The sequence below is a fragment of the Pseudopipra pipra genome, chromosome 8 (assembly GCF_036250125.1).
Source record: "Pseudopipra pipra isolate bDixPip1 chromosome 8, bDixPip1.hap1, whole genome shotgun sequence".
In the NCBI taxonomy this organism is placed as follows: Eukaryota; Metazoa; Chordata; class Aves; order Passeriformes; family Pipridae; genus Pseudopipra; species Pseudopipra pipra.
This window is the reverse complement of record NC_087556.1, coordinates 22,932,738-22,951,318: the sequence shown is the minus strand read 5'-3', so window position 1 is coordinate 22,951,318 and position 18,581 is coordinate 22,932,738. Positions and strand designations below refer to the sequence as shown.

The 18,581-nt window shown below is 61.7% G+C and overlaps 4 protein-coding genes across 6 annotated transcripts; 3 read left to right on the top strand and 1 right to left on the bottom strand.

Moving 5' to 3' along the window:
* The first annotated feature begins 100 nt into the window (after positions 1–100).
* On the top strand, positions 101–2,817 carry ANKRD2 (ankyrin repeat domain 2). Its single transcript, XM_064663088.1, has 9 exons — positions 101–342; positions 731–844; positions 924–1,085; positions 1,256–1,363; positions 1,542–1,640; positions 1,865–1,963; positions 2,094–2,192; positions 2,445–2,543; positions 2,633–2,817. The coding sequence occupies exons 1-9, from the start codon at positions 271–273 to the stop codon at positions 2,735–2,737; spliced, it is 957 nt and encodes a 318-aa protein (XP_064519158.1). The 5' UTR covers positions 101–270; the 3' UTR covers positions 2,738–2,817.
* A 783-nt stretch (positions 2,818–3,600) lies between these two features.
* Positions 3,601–6,627, top strand: HOGA1 (4-hydroxy-2-oxoglutarate aldolase 1). 2 transcript variants are annotated; one of them, XM_064663084.1, is made up of 7 exons: positions 3,601–3,901; positions 4,533–4,661; positions 4,738–4,865; positions 4,978–5,112; positions 5,269–5,380; positions 5,551–5,684; positions 6,255–6,627. In XM_064663084.1, exons 1-7 carry the CDS (start codon positions 3,673–3,675, stop codon positions 6,402–6,404), a joined length of 1,017 nt encoding a protein of 338 aa, XP_064519154.1. In that variant the 5' UTR covers positions 3,601–3,672; the 3' UTR covers positions 6,405–6,627. The 2 variants fall into 2 exon arrangements, with proteins under 2 accessions (XP_064519154.1, XP_064519155.1); XM_064663085.1 differs by having other exon boundaries at positions 3,602–3,901; positions 5,284–5,380.
* Positions 6,628–6,700: 73 nt separating this feature from the next.
* MORN4 (MORN repeat containing 4) lies at positions 6,701–10,327 on the bottom strand. 2 transcript variants are annotated; one of them, XM_064663090.1, is made up of 5 exons: positions 10,197–10,327; positions 8,523–8,620; positions 8,280–8,394; positions 8,089–8,198; positions 6,701–7,932 (listed from the first exon to the last, which is right to left on the bottom strand). In XM_064663090.1, exons 1-5 carry the CDS (start codon positions 10,310–10,312, stop codon positions 7,784–7,786), a joined length of 588 nt encoding a protein of 195 aa, XP_064519160.1. In that variant the 5' UTR covers positions 10,313–10,327; the 3' UTR covers positions 6,701–7,783. The 2 variants fall into 2 exon arrangements, with proteins under 2 accessions (XP_064519160.1, XP_064519159.1); XM_064663089.1 differs by having other exon boundaries at positions 10,070–10,203.
* Positions 10,328–10,522: 195 nt separating this feature from the next.
* PI4K2A (phosphatidylinositol 4-kinase type 2 alpha) lies at positions 10,523–17,938 on the top strand. Its single transcript, XM_064663086.1, has 9 exons — positions 10,523–11,054; positions 13,570–13,770; positions 13,997–14,128; positions 14,213–14,366; positions 14,955–15,016; positions 15,450–15,549; positions 15,804–15,937; positions 16,216–16,275; positions 16,403–17,938. The coding sequence occupies exons 1-9, from the start codon at positions 10,662–10,664 to the stop codon at positions 16,562–16,564; spliced, it is 1,398 nt and encodes a 465-aa protein (XP_064519156.1). The 5' UTR covers positions 10,523–10,661; the 3' UTR covers positions 16,565–17,938.
* Positions 17,939–18,581: the final 643 nt, after the last annotated feature.

The following is an 18,581-nucleotide window of genomic DNA, read 5'->3' as shown; positions in this document are numbered from 1 at the left end:
GGCAATGGGTCTCTTTAAGAGCGGGGCTGGAAAGGTGAGTCAGGGCCACCAGAAAGCAGGAGGGTGAGCTCATGGCAAAGCTGCCCCAGTCATGTGGAGCAGCCACAGCTGTTGGTGCCTTTGGGCTGTGGAACGGAGGGGCCGGCAGCATAAAGCCCCACAGCCAGTGGAGCTGCCGGCAGCACCAGGAGCCAGGACCGGGCACTCCCTGCCTGCGGTGGCAAGGAGAAAAGGATACATCCTGCACGGGACTGTGCGCTGTGGGCAGACATGGAGCTGGATGTGGAACGGGCCAAGGAGCTCATCGAGCAGAAGCTGGCAGAGGAGGAGGAAGAGGAGAAGGTGGGTCCGTACCACAGGGGGACCTGCCTGGGCTGTGGCAGGGACCCCATTGCGCAGTGTCCATCCTTAGGGACTCAGTTGTGAAGAGGCTGGCACCGATCTTGCCATCCTGCGGGATGCAGTGAGGTAGCCAAGGGCTCTTGGGGAAATCAGGTTCCCAACTTGGCAGCTCTTGCCCATGGGGCAGAGCTGAGCAGCGGGCAGGTGCCCAGCTTGCCAAGTAGAATGGGTGGGCAAGTGCAAACCCAAGGGCTGTCAGGCAGCCTGTAGAGCTCAGTGGTGAGCTGGGAGCTGTGTCCAGAGCCACGTGCACCAGCAGGCTAGGGATGGAGACAGTGGGGCTGCTCTGTGCCCAGCCGGGACCATGCAGCCCCCACTGCCTGTGCAGAGACCCAAAGGGAATGGTGCGTGGGAGCCGCCGGCTGTGGAGCGGATGAACACCCCTGAGCTGGAGGAGGAGAAACGCCATGGCCCCAGGAACTGGGGCCTCGAGGCCATCAAGGTGAGGGGGTTGGGGTGCGGGGGGGCCAGAGGTAGCTGGGCACAGAGAAGTCAAACGGGGCACTGCATGTCCTCACTAGGGCCAGGAGAGGGTGCGGAAGAGTTCCGTGGATCTGCGGCGAGAGATCATCGATGTGGGGAGCATCCAACGACTCATTGAACTCCGCAAGCAGCGTCGGCAGCGCCAGGCAGAGCGGGCGGCCACCCCCGAGCCCCCCCAGCCACCTGAACCCCTGGAGATTGTACGTCAGTGGGTCCCAGGCTGTGGGAGGGGGCTGGAGCAACCACGGGCCACTCCCAGGTCACCCTGCCAGTCAGGGACCTCCCTGGGGAAGCAGGGCAGGGACGCCCAACGTGGTCTCCTCTCCTGCACCCCTGTGATGCCCCATCCCTGAGCCTGTCCCACTGCCAGGTGGGTCCTGTGGAGCCAGAGACCTTCCTGCGAGCCGCCGTTCAGGGCAAGATGCATGTCATCGAGAAGTTCCTGGCAGATGGTGGCCCCGCTGACACATGTGATGAGGTAGCATCCCCGACAACCACTGTCTGCCCTCTGCCTGTGCCCTGGCACCATGTCCCACAACCATGCCCCGGCATGCCTGTGGGCAGGGACTGTGACCCCTGGGACAGGGCTGGAGGTACAACCAAGCTGGGACAGGGGAGGATGGATCTGTCCACCAATGTGGCACCTTGTTCCCCAGTTCCACCGCACAGCCCTGCACCGCTCCTCGCTGGAGGGACACATGGATATCCTGCAGAAGCTGCTGGACAGTGGGGCCACAGTTGACTTCAGGGACCGGGTGAGGCTGCATCCTGAGCCCAGCTCCATGATGTCTGAGCCTCTGGGCATGGTGCAGTAGGAACTACAGTAGGATTGAGGTCCCTGCTATGGGGCAATGGGACAGTGCTGTCCCTGTCAGAGAGGTTCAGCTGCAAGTTCAGCTTGGGCACAGGGACCAGCTGGAGTGGGGGATGGACACGGGGTGGGGGTGTCCCCTGCTGTAACATACTCCTGTGTGCCCAGCTGGACTGCACTGCCATGCACTGGGCCTGCCGGGGCGGGCACCTGGACGCTGTCAAGCTGCTGCAAGATCGTGGGGCAGACCTCAATGTGAAGGACAAGGTGAGCAGGGCAGAGCTCGGGGTCACAGGGTTGGGGGCAGGGGCATACCCTGGGTGACTGGGCTGGCCCTGTGCTGAGTTAGCAGGAGTGGGTGATGATCCCCTCTTTGATGTCCACCTCCCCTCTCAAGCTGCTCAGCACACCCCTCCATGTGGCCACCCGGACCGGACACCTTGACATCGTGGAGCACCTCATCCACTGTGGGGTGGATATCAATGCCCCAGACAGGGTAAGTGCTGGCACCCCTGGACAACACTGATCCCCCTCCCTTGGTTGACCCCTCTAAAGACTCCTAGCACCCACAGTGGGGCACATCTGGGCACACACATCCCTGCCCCAGGGTGGTGGCAGCCACAGCCAGGGCTGGGACAAGCACTGTTCTCCTTGTCCTCATGCGGGGGTGGGTCTGCTGGGATCTGGGGACACTCAGGGCATCCCTGTCCCTGGACCACAATCCCCAGTGAGGCTGTGTGTCTTACAGGAAGGGGACACTGCACTGCATGATGCTACACGGCTCAGTCGCTACAAGATCATCAAAAAACTGATCCTGCATGGGGCTGACATGATGGCCAAGAATGAGGTGAGCATGGGGGGCTAGCACCAAGGCCATTTGCTGACCCACCGTGTTGCACCACCTCAGCCCCAGCTTCTCTCTGCTTGCTCTTGCAGGCTGGCAAGACCCCGACAGACCTGGTGCAGCAGTGGCAGCTGGACACACGCCAGGCACTGGAGACCAAGGAGCAGCCACAGGGGGAGATGGAGGTCCCTGCATGATGGCACCAGGAAAGGACCAAGGATCAGGCTTGGCTCCAGGGATGAGACTTGTCTGTGTCAATAAAAGTTGTCAAAGAGCAGCATTCAACTCCAGAGTGCTGTGGGGCTGGGCAGCCTGTGCTGGTGTTGATGGGCCTGGGGAAGCTGGGTTATCCCAGGAGCAGGTTACCTAGCAGCATGATGAGCCCTGCCTCCTATCACAGGAACTCAAGTGTTGGTGACACCATGACGCCAGGACACAAGTGGTTCAAGGGCAGGAAGCCTTGCTGCAGGACACCCTGGTTGCTCACAGTCCTTTGAAGTACCACCTGGGCAAGCTCAGGGAGGAAAAATTCATGGAGGGCAGCTCAACTCAAGTCCATGTGGTGCTGGCAGCTGGGACCGTGCCAGAGAGCAGCAATTGTACCCCTGCTGGGCAGCCACTCTGTGGGGCTGGATGGCTGCTTGTCCTCCTGCCTTCCCCACTGGAGCCATTCATGGGGACACATGACCCCTTTGCAGGCTGGGACCTTTCTGCTCAGTGCAGTGCTCACTACTCCCAACCCAGAAATGCTCCCACTCACCTGTTTACAGGAGACCCTACACTAATAGCTGAGGCAGGTGATCCCTGCCCACAGCCCCTGGACTGCCTGCAATGCCTGGTCCCTCCCTGGTCCTGCAGTCCAGCCCTGTAGGAGGCAGAGGGACGGCTGCCAGGGCTGGCAAGCAGAAAGGAAAGCACAGCTGGAGTGGCTGGCGCTCACCTGGATGGTTGCTGAACTCCTGCAGCCAGCTTCTGGCGTGGGGAAGAGCATCCTGAGCTCATCTGGTACCACCCCCCATGTCATCTGCCCAGCAGGGTTATGGGTCTCTCACGGGTCTCTCACGTGCCCTGTCAAACATTAACAGCCCTCGGCGGGGCAGGCAGCACAGCCAGCGGCAGCACCCAGACCACCATGGCATTCAGCACCCGCCTCGCCTCGTCTCTCTGGCCCACCCTGGCAGCTCTGCACTGGACAGCCCCCAGGCAGTGCCGGGGGCTCAGCACTCCCCAGGGACCAGAGCCCTCACTCGACCTCAGGGGCATCTTCCCACCCCTCGCCACCCCCTTCTCACCCAAACAGGAGGTGGACTATGCCCAGCTGGAGGGGAACCTGTCCCGCTATGCCAGCATCCCCTTCCGAGGTAAGCGTTGCCTGCGCTCCCTCTCTGTGCAGGCTCCTGTCGGATCCCTGCCCACCATAGAGGCTGTGTGGCAGTGTGCGGGCAGCCTGCCAGCTTCCCAAGGGTGCTCAGCCTCCAGCCGGACTTTGCTCCAGAGCTGGCAACCCCTCGGGTGACCCATCTGGGGCCCTTTGCATGGCACGTGCCCAGGCACATGTGTGTCCTTGCATACCCCCATCGCATGCCAGCGTGTGCTTGCATGCACACTCCACACATGTGCAGGCTTGCACACATCCTCCACTTGTAGCTGTAGCTGCAGGCTTGCATCTACCCTGTGCCCTATGGGTGTGCTTGCACTCCTGTGCACACTCACACACATTCATGGGATATGTATCTGTTGATTGTCCAGGGTGGGCTGATGATAGGACAGGGGCTGCAGAAGAGGCTGGGGGTTGCAGGGATGTGCCCTGGGGTCTCCTCTCTTCTGACCAGAGGATCTGGGGCTGCAGGGATGTAGGCGGAAGAGAGAGCTGGAGAGAGCCCTGATTGGGTGCCAGCAGCAAAGAAGGGAGTGAGAGTGATGGGGGTACCTGGAAGTCCTGGCACTCTGCCCATGTGCCCAAGCCCTGCTCTCCCCACACTTGTGTTCCAGGGCTGGTGGTGCTGGGCTCCAATGGGGAGTATCCCTACCTGGCGCCCCGTGAGCGGCTGGAGGTGGTGAGCAGCGTGCGCCGGGCTCTGCCCAGGGACCGCCTGCTGCTGGCCGGCTCGGGCTGTGAATGTGAGTGCCTGTGTGGGCAGTGCTGGGGGCATGCGTCCCCTCCAGAGCACCCCTCACCCCTCTGCCTCATCCCCAGCCACCCAGGCCACCATTGAGATGACTGTCAGCATGGCAGAGGCGGGGGCTGATGTGGCGCTGGTTGTGACACCCTGCTATTACCGGGGGGCCATGACCAGTGCTGCCCTGGTCCATCACTACACGGAGGTGAGCCATGTCCAGGGCCTGTGGCAGACTCAGTTGGGGCAGCAGCATGGGGAGCATGTTCAACATGTCTCCAACCCACCCAAGCTGCTGAGCTCTGTCTGGCTGCCTGCAGGTCGGTGATGCATCTCCCATCCCTGTGGTGCTCTACAGTGTCCCTGCCAACACCGGCCTGGACCTGCCCATGGAGGCTGTCATCACCCTGGCTCAGCACCCCAACATCATTGGGATCAAGGACAGCGGTGGGGATGTGAGTGGAGCAGGGCTTTCCTAGGGCTGGCTGCAACCAAACCTGGCTCCAAGCTGGAAAGAGGGAGCTGGGACTTGCTGCCCTTCCCCAGACCCCAGCGCTGCTGGCAGGAACCATGTGGCGAGGGGGACGGGTGATGCCTGCTCCAGGGCACAGCGTGTCTCTCCCCAGATCACCCGCATGGGGCTGATGGTCCACAAGACAAGGCAGGATGATTTCCAGGTGCTGGCAGGATCGGCTGGCTTCCTGCTGGCAAGCTATGCTGTGGGTAGGTGCAGCTGCCCCTCCTTGGCTGGGGGCACAGGGTGGTGCCCTGGGGACACTGGCAGAGACTGTGCATGCGGGCAGGGGGAGGCAGGTAAGGGGTGGTGATGCCTGGGAGGTGCTGGCTGGGCACAGCATGCCACGCTGGCTGCCAGTGTGCCCTGGTGTCTTTAGGTGCATCTGGGGGTGTCTGTGCCCTCGCCAACATCCTGGGGGCCCCCCTGTGCCAGCTGGACCGCCTGTGCCGTAAGGGCCAGTGGGAGGAGGCCCGTGACCTGCAGCACCGTCTCATCGAGCCCAACACAGCAGTGAGCAGACACCATCCCTGGGATGCTGAGGGGAAGGGGTGCCAGGCCATGGCAGAGCCAGGGGGAGGCAAAAGATGGAAGTCCCTGGGGCTGCAGGGGGTGGAGCAGTGGTTCAGGGTGACAGGATGGCACAGCACCTGGCCAGTGAGCTGAGCTGGGCTGGAGGTGACAGGGTGGGAAATGCCAGCCCTGCCATGTTAAGGAACTGCATGTCCACTGGCAGTGGGCACCTGCCTGACTCACTCTGAGAGCCTTGCTGGTTATTTATAGGCAACAATAGGGGGAAGAACTGCTCCTTCCCAGGCCCCCCAGCCCACTGTGGGGTGGCCTGTCCCTGTTGCAATGAGCCCATCGTGCCACAGGGCTGCTCCCTGGTGGAGCTGTGCTCTGCACCCCCATCCCACGGTGGGCAGTTCATGGGGTGCTGCAGTCACCTCACACCCTGCCCAGCCTTGCAGCCCCACATGTGGAGGGCGGGAGCGATGGTGAGCAAGGAGCAGGGGCTGCAAAGCAGAGCCCACAAAGCATGCTGGCCCATGGGAGCAAGCTCCTGCATCCTCCCTCCCACAGGTCACCCGCCGGTTCGGAGTTCCGGGGCTGAAGAAGGCCATGGAGTGGTTTGGTTACTATGGTGGTCCCTGCCGTGCACCCCTGGCCCCACTGAGCCCTGCCCAGGTTGAAGAGCTGAGGAACACCTTCAGCACCAATGGCTGGTTGTAAGAGGTCCCCCATCTTCCCCTTCTCACACTGGGAAGGCACAGGATTCAGGGACCCCAGGAACGGGGGACACAGTGGGGACACTGGGACATGGCTGTGCTGGGCAGAGTGGGTAAAGGGGGCAACCCCTGGCCAGCCTGCATCCCTGCCAGCCCCCAGGGGCCTGTTGTTCTCACCTGGGAAGGGGTGGATCCTTGTGCCATGAATAAAATGGCTGTCCTCCCTCCGTGTCTGCAGTCCTGCCTGGACAAGCCCCCTGCCCCGTCCCTGCTCCCGGCAAAAAGGACATGGCACAGGCGTTTGGCAACATGGTTTACTCAGCTGAGGCCTGTGCAGGCAGCAGCACAAGGCAGGGTCACGGCAAGGCACGGGACCGGTGTGGGCAGAGACCGGCAGGGAGGGTATGGCCCCTGCGGCCCCGCACCAGGCAGTGAGGGCTTCCAGGACCCCTGCACCACAGCCAGCCGGACCACACCGGGGTGAAGGTGAGCATGCAGCAGAGAGATGAAGGATGCATGTGGAGGGCAAAATGGGGAGCTGTGTTCCCCCTGCCTGCCCCTTCGCCATGCCTCTATACCCTTCCACCCTGCCCAGGCCCCCTGCTCCAGTCCTGCCACCCCACTCAGCCCTGCTTGTGACCCTCATACCAGGCTGACCCTGCTCCTTGCTCCCACCCTCCACCAGAATGCAGCAGATATGAGCCAGGCTGGGCATCTCCCCATCCCCCTTGGTGGGGATGCTGCTGCTGGTGTCGCCAAGGCAGTGGGTGAGGCGGATTAGCACAGGGATGAGGGGAATCGGCTGGCCTCGAGAGCAGGCTGGGTTCTTCCGGGACACCATGCCACCCTACCCAGGGCATGCAGGGGGATGGCCAGTCACCCAGAACTGAGGGTACAGACCACAGCGTGCCCAGGGTACCCATCCTGCCTCCAGACCAGGGCAGCGAAGTGAGCCAGGAACTGCCCCTCTGGGGGCACATTGTCCAGCCAGCAGCTCCCAGCCAAGGCACCCTGGCAGTGGGGTCAGGGACCAGCCCCTGTCCCACTGCTCCATCCTCTGCAGCAGGTTTGCAGCCCTAGTGGTCCACAGTCTTTCTGGGAGACAGAGAGGCCAAGCTCCAACCACCCTGCCCTCCTGCTGCTCCAGCAGGTGCCAGGGCTACAGCCAGAAAGAGAAGGCACCATGGCTGCCCCAGGGCACTTGGGTGGAGAGCGGAGGGTCCCATCCCCTCCAGCAGCAGGGGTTTGGCAGGAGGATGCTTGGTGGGGACAAAGGGCAAGGAGGCACCCAGCAGTGCCACATCCCTGCTCCAGGGCCAGCAGGGCCAGCCAGTGCCCAAGTAGAGGGGTCCCTGCTCTGGTGGAAGGGGATGTGGGGCACCGTCATGCTGTCAGGTTGTGGGCAGACTTGGAGGCACCCTGGGCCCTCTGGATGATGGCTGTGCATTTCTCCCGCCGCAGCAGCTTGTTGTTCTCAAAGAAGCCCTCGTTGCGGGGCACCCCGTGGGAGCCGTCAGGGAAAGTCAGGAGACCTGGGAAGAGGAGGGAAGGGCTGGGAATGAAGGGGCAAGGAGAAGCACCCACTGGGGATGGGGGCAGGGGATGAAAGGACAAACTGGGAGATGCTGGAAGGGGCTGTGCTGAGCAGGGGCTGTGTGGATGCCTGCACCACGCCACCAGGCACTCACCGAAGCCGTACACGCGCCCGCCTTTGAACTCGCCCTCAAAGGTCATGTTGTCGCAGCGTGTAAAGACTCCAACGCCATTGAACTTGCCCTGCACAAACTCCCCCTCGTATCTGAGTGGGGAGGAGCTCCTGAGGCAGCAGCTCCCCACAGTAAGTTGGGGTGCCCGGGGAGGTGTACGTAGGAGTGCCCACCTGGAGCCGTCAGAGAAGGTGAGCACTCCACAGCCGTGGAACAGCCCGTTCTCAAAGTGCCCCACGTAGGCGGTGCCGTCGGAAAACGTCAGCTGCCCAATGCCGTGCCTGCGACCTAGGTGAGGGCAGAAACGGGCAGTGCTGGACAGAGGCAGGACCTACCCCCATGTGGAGCTAGGCAGGGATATGGGGGCTGCTTGTCCCACAGCACAGATGGCACTGTCCCCTCCTGCCCCATCTCACCTTCCTTCCACTCGCCGCGGTACTCCTCCCCGCTGGAGTAGGTGAAGGAGCCTTTAGTCAGTGTCATGGTAACAGCCTCCGGCAAAGCAGGGCAAGAGCTGGCGGGAAGAGGCACAGAGAGCTGCTGGGCAGGGTGAGCAGTCTAGCTTGCCGAGAGCCCCTGCATCTCCTCATCTCACAGAGATGAGAGGCACCTGCCTGCCCCGGGGATGACTCTGCTGAGGCATGGTGCAGATGAGGAGGTGACCCCAGGAGCACAGCCACCCTGCCCTGGCTCTGAAACCCCAGCTGCCAGGTTCGGGTTGCTGCCCGCCCCACTGCAGGGTTCAGAGCAATGTGAGCCCACGGGGGTCACAGCCCTGTGAAATGTGAGTGAACGGCAGGAAGAGCAGTGTGGCAGGAGCTGTCTGTCTCTGGCCTGGCACTCAGGCAGAATCCCAGGGGTCCTGCACCATGCAGGCTCAGGCCACGGGCCTGGGCAGTCCCAGGCAGAAACAGGCATTTTGGAGAGGAGATGCTGGGTTGTGCTTGGTGCCAGCTCTTCAGGGGAGGGAACAGAGAGCTTGTGGCGTTTCCAGCTCCAGCATCAAGGATGGGCAAACCCGGCTCACTCCCAGGGATGGGAGGCCACTCCTCCTAAAAGGGACAGCGAAAAGAGGACCCTGAGGCTTCAGGGCTTTGCTCCACTACTCAGGGCTTACAAACCTGCCTGCAGACAGCAAGCAGCACTCGGAAACTGTACTCCCCTAGAGCCACTGCCACGCAGCACAGCCCTCCCCAGCACACAGGGAAGGCACCAGCACGGAGACAGCCCCGCGGGCGGGCTGGGCGCTGCCTCTCCCGCAGCTGCCGGGGCGGCTCAAGCAGTGCCCGTGACGGGAAGGGACTCTCCGCACATAAAGGGAGTGTATCTGCTCACACTCTGCTGCGAACCACCCGAGCGGTGCGTGCTGAGCCACACGAACCCAGGAGCACAGCACGAACTTGCCAAGGCTTTGTGTCCAGAGAAATGGCCCCAGGCGAGGCGAGCAGCGACTGAACAGTGCTCTCTGCCGATGGCAGCACTCGGGAGCTCATCGCCGGCTCGCAGCCCGCAGCCCACCCAGCCGTGCCAGGCGGAGGGGCGGGGGCTGCCGGGGGCTGCGAACTCCGCCAGCACGGCCTGTGACACTTCACGGGGGACTTCACGACTTGGAGCTCCGGAGGCCGGGAGTGTGCCCGGAGGCGTGACCGCGCCCGCGGTGAAGGCACCCACATCCTGTCGTGTCCATGCACCCACGGGGGATGCACTCGCACGCCGTCGTGTCCATGCACCCACACCCTGCCGTGTCCATGCACCCACGGGGGATGCACCCGCACGCCGCCGTGTCCATGCACCCACACCCTGCAGCGTCCATGCACCCACACCCTGCAATGTCCATGCACCCACGGCCGATGCACGCACGCCCCACCAGCGGGACGCTCGTGGCGATGGTCGCGGGCCCGGTGCCTGCCCGGGGGCGGTGCGGGCGGTGCGAGCGGTGCAGGGGCCTGCGGCCCGCGCTCACCTGGCTCCGCGCTGTCCGCCCGCACCGCTCCCCACCAGGTCCCTCCAAGGGGCGGTGGCCGCCACCGCCCCTTCCAGCACCCGCCCCGCCGGGCGGTGCCACCCCGCCAGCGTCCATCCGCTCTCGCCGTTGGCTGTCTCCACGGCAACAGCTAGCAACGCGGCTGCTAATTGGCCAACTCCGTAGCACACCCTCGCTCGCCACCATCTTTGTGTGGGGCAAGGTGCTCCCCACCCCGGGCATGTCTGCCGAGGAGCAGCACCCCCTCTGCCTCCGCCATCTTTGTGAAGGGCAGCAGTGGTCTCTGCCGCTCCAGGGCGGCCATTTTTATGTGGGGCACTGGCGCCAGCCGCCACAGCGGGGGCGTGAGGGCGGTGAACCCCCGCACGGCTCCCAAGACGGGCGGTGAGAGGCGTGGGGGCTTCCGGGCTGGCCCCACCGGCACCACGGCCGCACTCACCGCCCCGCTTTCCGTCGCAGCGCCTCAACTGGGCGTGGCGCGGCGGGGGGCGGGGCAGCCAACGGGACGCGGCGGCGCGGTGACGCGCCGGAAGCGGCAGCGGCAGCGCGGCGGGGCCGGGCGGGCGGCGCGATGGACGAGACGAGCCCGCTGGTGTCGCCGGAGCGGGCGCAGGGTCCCGACTACGGGCTGCCGGGGGGCGCTGTGCGCGCCCTCCCGCCCGCCGCACCCCTCCCGCCCTCCCCTCCCGGCTCCCCCGGCGGTCGCGACCGCGAGCGGCAGCCGCTGCTGGAGCGCGGGGCGCGGGGCCCGGCGGCGGCGCAGGCCCAGGCTCAGGCCCAGGCGGCGGCGCAGGCCCAAGCCCAAGCGGCGGCAGCAGCCCAGCGAGAGCGCAACGACTTCCCCGAGGATCCCGAGTTCGCCGAGGTGGTGCGGCGGGCTGAGCTGGCCAGCGAGCGCGGCATCTTTCCCGAGCGCATCTCGCAGGGCTCCAGCGGCAGCTACTTCGTTAAGGACCCGCAGGGGGTAAGCCGGGCGCGGCCCCGCGTGGTCCTCGGGGCCTGCGGGCTGCGGAGGGGTTTCCTGCAGGGAGAACTCATGGTGCTGGTCCGGGGGTTACCGGCCGTGGGGAGCTGGTCTGAGCTTCCCTGGCGAGAAGTGCAGTGGGACCAGCAGCCAGAATGGGGGACGGGTGTGTCCAAGTGCTGATTCAGCATCTTCTGTGGCTCTCGTGCCCACAGAGGAGAGGTCACACTCTCTCCGAGGTCTGTGTATCTCCTAACCATGGTGACTCCAGCTCTAGGCCTGTGACTCTGTGAGCTGAGCTGGTTTTGGCCTGTGAGAGGAGTGAGATGTCTCCTCTGTGGCTGTATTGTTGCTATAGTGGAGGCAAAGTTCTTGGCATGTAGCTGGTCCCCCACAGACTTGGTCAGCTGTGGGGCAGCCATCTCTGTGCTGCTGACTGGATGTGTTGCAGCACAGGCTGGCTTGTCTTGTGACCTGCTGCACCCAGACCAATTATTTGAGCTGCTGCTGCTTCCTGTGACTCCCTCACCACGTGTGTGCTGGGATGCTTCCTGAGGAGCAGGACTGGGCTCTCTGGTCTCTGATGTGCTCTAGTTTTCCTGCCCTGGGTGAAGCCTGGCTCCTGGGAGCTGTGACAGGCAGGTCCCAGCTGAGCTGGCGGTCTCTGGGGAAATACACAGTTCCTCCTGACACCGCCTTCCTCCCTCCTGCTCCCTCCTGTTGCCCAATATGAGACCTGGAGTCACTGGGGTGGGTGGCCGGATGAGCTGCCTGGGGGTGGCAGGGCAGAGGCTGCCTGGCTGTAGGAGACCCGAGCTCAAGGAGGGCTGGTGGAACATAAGTGCGAGGAGCCAAAGTCGGTGTAATCCCGGCCTTGTCACCTGGCAGGTCCCCTGGACTGCCCTGCTGTCAGCAAATTTGGTGTGTGACTGGTTTCTGTCTATGGTTGCCAAAAATGTCCCACTACTGGCATGGGAGAGAGTGCAGTGTGTGGATGTTGTGGGCAGCAGGGGGAAGATATTGGGGGGAAAACCTTTCCTCTGTGTCTGCTTCCCTCAGGGCTTCTGGGGCCCAAGCTGTCCCAACCAGGCTGTGCTGCCCAGCCCTGGGGGTTGTGGTCACCCCACTGCTGACTGTGCTCCTGTGCTGGCTGGGCTCCCTCTGCTCTGCTGCTGGCACCAGGCAGACCTGTTTTCCCTGCCAGTGCTGCTCCCGGCACAGGTCTGTCTGGAAGGGAACACTGCACTGCCAGAACTCTGGCCACCACTTTCCTGCTGTCCCTGCCTAGCTGGGCCTTGCTCTGCTGGAATGGCTCCATAGAACACAGGGCTCCGTCCTGCCAGAGCTCCTGACAAGCCTCTTTGCAGGCTCATATCCAAGGACGTGTTGGCAGTTGTGTGCCTTCACGTGGGGCTGGTGAAGGGGATTGCCTGCCTGCCTGCCTAGTGGAAGTGGCTCCACCATGTGATCTGGGCTGTGATCCTGGCTCAAGTGATCCTGTTCCCTCAAACCCTTCCTGTCCCTCTTCCTAGTGGACAAAACCTTGCTTCTGCCTGCCCTGGGCTGGCTTTTGGCCCTTGACAGACTGGGATTGCACTCGGGTTCCCTGCTGAGGTGCTGAAACTCATATTTAACTTCCACATTCTGACAAGAGCTCAGCTTGGGGAAGTGTCACCCACTCAGGCCATGACTGGCACCAGCCTTGGGGAGGAGGGCTTGTGGCGTGTGCTGCTGAGTCACCCTGGAGCGGGGGCTGCCAGCCTGGAGCTGCTGCGCAGCCCCCCAGGGATCCCTGGCCTTTGGGGACAGGTGGTCTTTCTCCTGCCCCAGCCCTTGTCTCATCTGTGTGGCTTTGCAACCCTGGCTTGGTGAAGCACAAGGCTTCTGTGCCCTCTGTGCTGTTGCCCCCACTATCGGGTCAGTGTGTGCGAGGCTGGATTGAGGGGCTGAGTGTGCTGCTGCTACCATCTGATTGCCAGTTTGAAGCCACCTGTGCCCTTTCATACACAGCTGACTGGGAGAGCCAGCCCCTCTGCTGTCTCTGCTGGGCCCCCAGCACAGAGCCCTGCCTGGGCTGGTCCCTTCTCTGGTCAGTTGGGGATCAGCTCTGTTCCATGGACTTTGGAGCCAGGGCAAGAATTGCTATTCCCTCCCTTTTCTGTGTGGATGTAATGACCAACAATGAGCAGTACATTCTCCGGCCATCCAAAGGTTACTGGAATGGGACTGGTGTGTTTACCAGGGGACTGCATCATCACTGGTGTTTTTTTCGGACAAAGTCTTTGGGCAGTACCCCACTTATGTGGAATGGGTCACTGGTTGGGCAGGAGTCCCTCCCATCCCCTGTTTGCCTCCCTCCTGGGAGTTGCAGGGTTTGCCTGGTCCCAGGGGTTGGTTATTGGTCCCAGTGAAGGACTGTTCTGGGCCTGTTCCTGAATGTCCCCACTGTGGACTGGGGGAGGTGTTCCACCTCTGCCAACTGCCTGGAATCAGCCTTCCTCCCTCCCACTCACAGAAAATTATTGGCGTCTTCAAGCCCAAGAATGAGGAGCCATACGGGCAGCTGAACCCCAAGTGGACCAAGTGGCTGCAGAAGCTGTGCTGCCCGTGCTGCTTTGGGAGAGACTGCCTGGTCCTGAACCAGGGCTACCTGTCGGAGGCGGGTGCCAGCCTGGTAGACCAAAAACTGGAACTCAACATTGTTCCCCGCACAAAGGTGAGAGGAAAGCTGCTGGGATCTTTTTCTGGGAAGGCTTTTGTGTGCTTCCACACAGCTCTGCTTGTGTCTTGTCTTGTGGCACTGCTGACCTCGTAGATTGAGAGCTCTAGACCAGGACTGTTCCTGCTCTAGCTGTGGGGATGCTTGTGCTGGGCAGAGCTGTGAGAAATGCTGTGTCTTGGTTTTATCAGGCAGTCCTGTGACTGCGCTCCTGTCCCCCCAGGTGGTGTATCTGGCCAGTGAGACCTTTAACTACAGTGCCATCGACAGGGTGAAGTCCCGAGGAAAGAGGCTGGCCCTGGAGAAGGTGCCGAAAGTCGGCCAGCGCTTCAACCGCATTGGTCTGCCACCCAAGGTAGGGCTGCCAGCCTGCACACCTGCCTACCAGCACCTCCCTGCCCTCTGTGGCCTTCCGTGACACAGCCTCTCCTTGCCTCAGGTGGGCTCCTTCCAGCTCTTTGTGGAAGGCTACAAGGATGCTGACTACTGGCTGCGGCGGTTTGAGGCTGAGCCGCTCCCAGAGAACACCAACCGGCAGCTGCTGCTGCAGTTTGAGCGGCTGGTGGTGCTGGACTACATCATCAGGAACACAGGTAGGGCCAGCTGCCTCATTTGGGATGCTGCCTGCTCTGTCATGTCCTATCATGTTGGAGAAAGGGGAGGGAGATAGGGTCTTGGCTTTTCCCAGCACCTGAAATTCTTCTCAATGCCACTCAGTTGCTGCCAGATGACATCTGCCTCTGGGCAGAGTGCAGCTGCTGCGGCCATCCAGCACTGGGGGCTCTGGCTGCTGGCCTGCATTCTAGCAGATCTGGATCCACCACTGTGCTTGGCTGAAAGTTTCCCAGCTGTGAGGTTCCAGGGACATCCAGAGATCCAACACCTGGCTGTGCCTCTATATCGCATCTCACAGTGGGTTCCTGAGTTCCTGCCTGGCTGGAAGGGTCGGGGTTGCACTCTGGGGCTTGCAGGCTGACCTTTCTCTTGCAAGCTGGGAATATGTGGACCTCCAGGGCTAGCTTTGTGAGGGTTGATGTGACTTCCCAGGCCCACAGCAAATTTAAGGTCTCTGGGCCTAGAATGTCTCTGTCTCACTTCTGGGTTAGAGGAGGAATAGTCTTCTGCCCAGCACGGTGCAGGGAGGCCCTGGTGGTGACACAGCTGGTTTTATCTCCCTGCAGATCGGGGCAATGACAACTGGCTCATCAAGTATGACTGTCCCCTGGACAGCGCAGGCGTGCGGGTGAGTGGCTCCTCCTGGGCAGGGGCAACATGAGGACTCCACTTCTGGAAGCTGACTGCTTGTCAGGCCGGACAGGAATTTCCCATCTGGGTTCCAAGCGTGTGGACACCTGATCCTGTCTCCTGGGCCTTTTGTTACCCTTTGTGTTGGTGGTTTGTGGCCTAGTGGGACTTTGTGAGAATGCTCTGTGGGGGAAACTGGTGTTACTGGACCTGTGAATCCTCAGAGTGAGGCCTTGGGGGGAAGCAGCTTTGTTCCCCTCCCACCTGAAACAGATGATGTTTCCCTGTGGGCAAGGGGCTATGCTACAAGGCAAGAGGCTGCTGTGCCTCTGTGGTAGCCAGGGCAAAGATCCTGGCAGTGGCGCTGGAGTGGGAGAAGGACTCTTCCTACTGGGGGGGGCCTCCTTATGACATGCTTTGCTTCCTTCCAGGACAGTGACTGGGTGGTGGTGAAGGAGCCCATCATCAAGCTGGCTGCTATAGACAACGGTTTGGCCTTTCCCTTGAAACACCCAGACTCCTGGAGAGCATGTGAGTCCCTTAGGCTGTGCCAGGACACTGTGGCAAGCCATAGAACTCCATGCTTGGGCATCCTCCTTAAGGACTGTAGAGGAGAGGACTAGGGCTGTGCCTCTGCAAATCTCTGGGTTCATGGGAAGTTCCTTCTCAGCAGAGACTGTAGGAAGCTGATGCTGGACCTTGGGTCCCAGATGCAGGGGATCAAGGGGCATGTGGCACTGTGCTTTGCCTTCCCAAGTTCTCATGTCTTCTGCTTCCTCCCACAGACCCCTTCTACTGGGCATGGCTTCCCCAGGCCAAAATCCCCTTTTCACAGGAGATCAAGGACCTGATTCTTCCCAAGATCTCAGACCCCAATTTTGTCAAGGACCTGGAGGAAGATCTGTATGAGCTCTTCAAGGTGTGCTGGTGAAGTGGGTGAAGATGATATGGGAGGAAGGAAAGTGGGAGTGGTGTTGGGGAGCTCCCAAGGCTGCAGGGGAAAGAACGGTGGCTAAGCTCCTGACAGTGTTTCCAGGCTGAGGCATAGCAGGATTTTCACTCTACCAGGAGCTGAAGATTAAGCATGGGAAGAAGCAGGAAACCCATGGGACAGGGGGAGAGGCTTACTTGAGGAGCAGTCATCTTGTGCATGGCATGAGGCAGTGGATGGATCCCACTGTGTTCTCTCTTTTGCAGAAAGACCCTGGCTTTGACAGAGGACAGTTTCACAAGCAGATTGCTGTCATGAGAGGCCAGGTAAGCTGTGTGTAGGGAAGGCAGAGGTGGAGTCTCGTCCTGCCTGTGTGGCAGGAAGGGTGCTGGAGTGGATGCTCTCTGTTGCTCCTGCAGGGCAGCTCAGGCTTTGCTCTGTTGTGCCATACAGATCCTGAACCTGACGCAGGCGCTGAAAGACGGGAAGAGCCCGCTGCACCTGGTTCAGATGCCGCCTGTGATTGTGGAAACAGCGCGTTCCCACCAGCGCTCTGCCAGTGAGTCCTACACGCAGAGCTTCCAGAGCCGGAAGCCTTTCTTCTCATGGTGGTAGCTGCGGGAGCCACAGACAGGGCTTGGCCATCTCGGACTAGCACTGCAAGAGGAGCTGGGCCATTGCTGGCTTCTGTGGCTGGGACTTGACCTTCAGGGTAGAGCGAGCAGGTGCAGCTGGAGGAACCTGCAGCTGAACTGGAGGAGCCAGGCAGGTTGGGCATGGTCCCTCCCCAGCTCCATTGGAGCTCGGTGCCCTGTCTGGGGCAGAGGCCAGGGGAGGTGTGGGAATCCGCTGGGAACTGTGGCGTGGCTGGGACCCTGCCCCTGCCTCCCTACCTTGGCCTGCATGCGGTTCTGAGCACCTCTGCATGGGGCTCTGATGAACAGGCTTGCCCAGGCCAGGATCCGTCCAGCCCTTTACACCAGCCACTGGCCCTTTTTTTTTCCCACCGTGCCAGCTGCTGGGCTGGGAAGGCCTGTAGAAGGTGATACCCCCTCCCTTTTCCTAAGGGTGTGGTGTACTCCTCCACTGTCCCTCCTCTGCCCCAACCCCGTGCACACTGCTTTCCTCAGGGGGAGTTCCTGCTGCCCATGGGTGCAGCGGGGACCACAATGAATGGCTGTTCTCTGGCTGGGGGCTCAAGGAGGGGACATAAGAGGGACAACACATGGGACTGGCTTGGGTGCAGTTAGACACTAAGGGGAAAGAGGTGCTGGATTATCCTTGTGAAGAGCAGGTGGCTCCCCCTCTGCTTCCCCAGTCCATTTCTCCTGCCAGGTTTCCACAGCTGCTCTCGCTTGGCTTTTTCCCCTGCTCCCAGCAAGCTGCCTGGCTGCTGTGCAGCCAGCATGGTGCCAGCCTTGTCTGTGCCTAGGGACCCCCTCGAGGGGCAGGGGTCTGCCAGGGAAGGGCTGGAGGGGCTCTTCTGCCACATAGGTGGGCGCATTAGGGGACCAGCATGGACTCCTGGCTGCCTTGGAGCTGACAATCTCGCAGGCTCGCTGTGGGTGGGGGAGGCAGGGAGCCCCCCTCTCCCCAGCAGCTGCTGAGCTTGTGTTGTATGGAACAGTATCAGGGCTGCTGCCTGCACTTGCTTGCCTTGAGCTGTGGCTTCTCCTGCTGCTGGGGGAAATTGGTGTTGGGTCTTGTCCTGTTAGCCCATCCTCGGGGAGTGAGGGGGATGATGGCAGGTTGGGGCTCTGCTGTGTGGGCCTGGGAGGGGAGAGCAGCTCCCCTGTCTCCTGCAATGGGTAGGGTGCTCAGCACTGGCTGTGCAAGCACGGGGGGGCAGCAGTGGAGACCCCAGCTCCCCGGCCAGGCCCAGCTGCATCTGACTGACCCAAAATGTATTGTTCTAATGCACTGTAGAAATGTATGTAATGTATTTAAACCATGCAACTGTCTGAATAACAGCTGCCGTTCAGCTGGCCACATCTGTGTCTCTGCTGCACCCTAGAGCAGGTTGGGGCTCCTCGGACAAGGTGGCCTGGCTGGAATCCATGGATACCTGCTCAGGGATGCATTGGTCTCCCACAGCTGCAGAGTTGCTGCTGGGAAGACCCTTTCCCACAGGGTCTGCTCATGCTGGGTGTTGAGGGGGGCCAGCTGCCCAGCCTGCGCCTCTGCACCCTGTGCCTGCAGGTCCTGCACCAGCCTCTCCCAGGCCCAGTGGCTCTTGGAGAGGGAGCTTGGCCAGCTGGTCCTCCAGCAGAGAAATCCTTCCTTGGAGAATCTCTGTTTCTCTTCCGAGCAGTTCTTGTCCTGCAGGGCAGCATGCAGCTTGTTCTCCAGCTGTCCCTGCGACTGTGCCAGGGCAGTCACGGCGAGTGACTGTGCACTGGAGCACACTGCCCCTAGAGGCTGTGGAGAATCCCCCACTGGAAATATTCAAGAACTGCCTGGATGAAATCCTGTGCAATGTGTGTATGTATGGCCAGTCTTCGCAAACGAAGATCTAGGATGACCCTACTTAAGCAGGGAGGTTGGACCAGATGACCACTGTGGTCCCTTCCAACCTGACCCGTTCTGTGAGTCTGTTCCCATTGCACTGGGTGCAGTACAGTGGCCTGGACCC

What these genes read in the sequence shown, in the direction of transcription:
- ANKRD2 (XM_064663088.1), top strand. Translation starts at nt 271, where the DNA reads ATGGAGCTGGATGTGGAACGGGCCAAGGAGCTCATCGAGCAGAAGCTG. An exon ending in GGGGCCTCGAGGCCATCAAG is followed by an intron (nt 845 to 923) that starts GTGAGGGGGTTG and finishes TGTCCTCACTAG; the next exon opens with GGCCAGGAGAGGGTGCGGAA. An exon ending in ATATCAATGCCCCAGACAGG is followed by an intron (nt 2,193 to 2,444) that starts GTAAGTGCTGGC and finishes TGTGTCTTACAG; the next exon opens with GAAGGGGACACTGCACTGCA.
- HOGA1 (XM_064663084.1), top strand. Translation starts at nt 3,673, where the DNA reads ATGGCATTCAGCACCCGCCTCGCCTCGTCTCTCTGGCCCACCCTGGCA. An exon ending in GGCCGGCTCGGGCTGTGAAT is followed by an intron (nt 4,662 to 4,737) that starts GTGAGTGCCTGT and finishes CCTCATCCCCAG; the next exon opens with CCACCCAGGCCACCATTGAG. An exon ending in TCAAGGACAGCGGTGGGGAT is followed by an intron (nt 5,113 to 5,268) that starts GTGAGTGGAGCA and finishes TCCAGGGCACAG; the next exon opens with CGTGTCTCTCCCCAGATCAC.
- MORN4 (XM_064663090.1), bottom strand. Translation starts at nt 10,312, where the DNA reads ATGCCCGGGGTGGGGAGCACCTTGCCCCACACAAAGATGGTGGCGAGC. An exon ending in TGCCGTGGAGACAGCCAACG is followed by an intron (nt 8,621 to 10,196) that starts GCGAGAGCGGAT and finishes TCTTCCCGCCAG; the next exon opens with CTCTTGCCCTGCTTTGCCGG. An exon ending in CCGCGGCGAGTGGAAGGAAG is followed by an intron (nt 8,395 to 8,522) that starts GTGAGATGGGGC and finishes GCCCTCACCTAG; the next exon opens with GTCGCAGGCACGGCATTGGG.
- PI4K2A (XM_064663086.1), top strand. Translation starts at nt 10,662, where the DNA reads ATGGACGAGACGAGCCCGCTGGTGTCGCCGGAGCGGGCGCAGGGTCCC. An exon ending in TCGTTAAGGACCCGCAGGGG is followed by an intron (nt 11,055 to 13,569) that starts GTAAGCCGGGCG and finishes TCCCACTCACAG; the next exon opens with AAAATTATTGGCGTCTTCAA. An exon ending in TTGCTGTCATGAGAGGCCAG is followed by an intron (nt 16,276 to 16,402) that starts GTAAGCTGTGTG and finishes TGTGCCATACAG; the next exon opens with ATCCTGAACCTGACGCAGGC.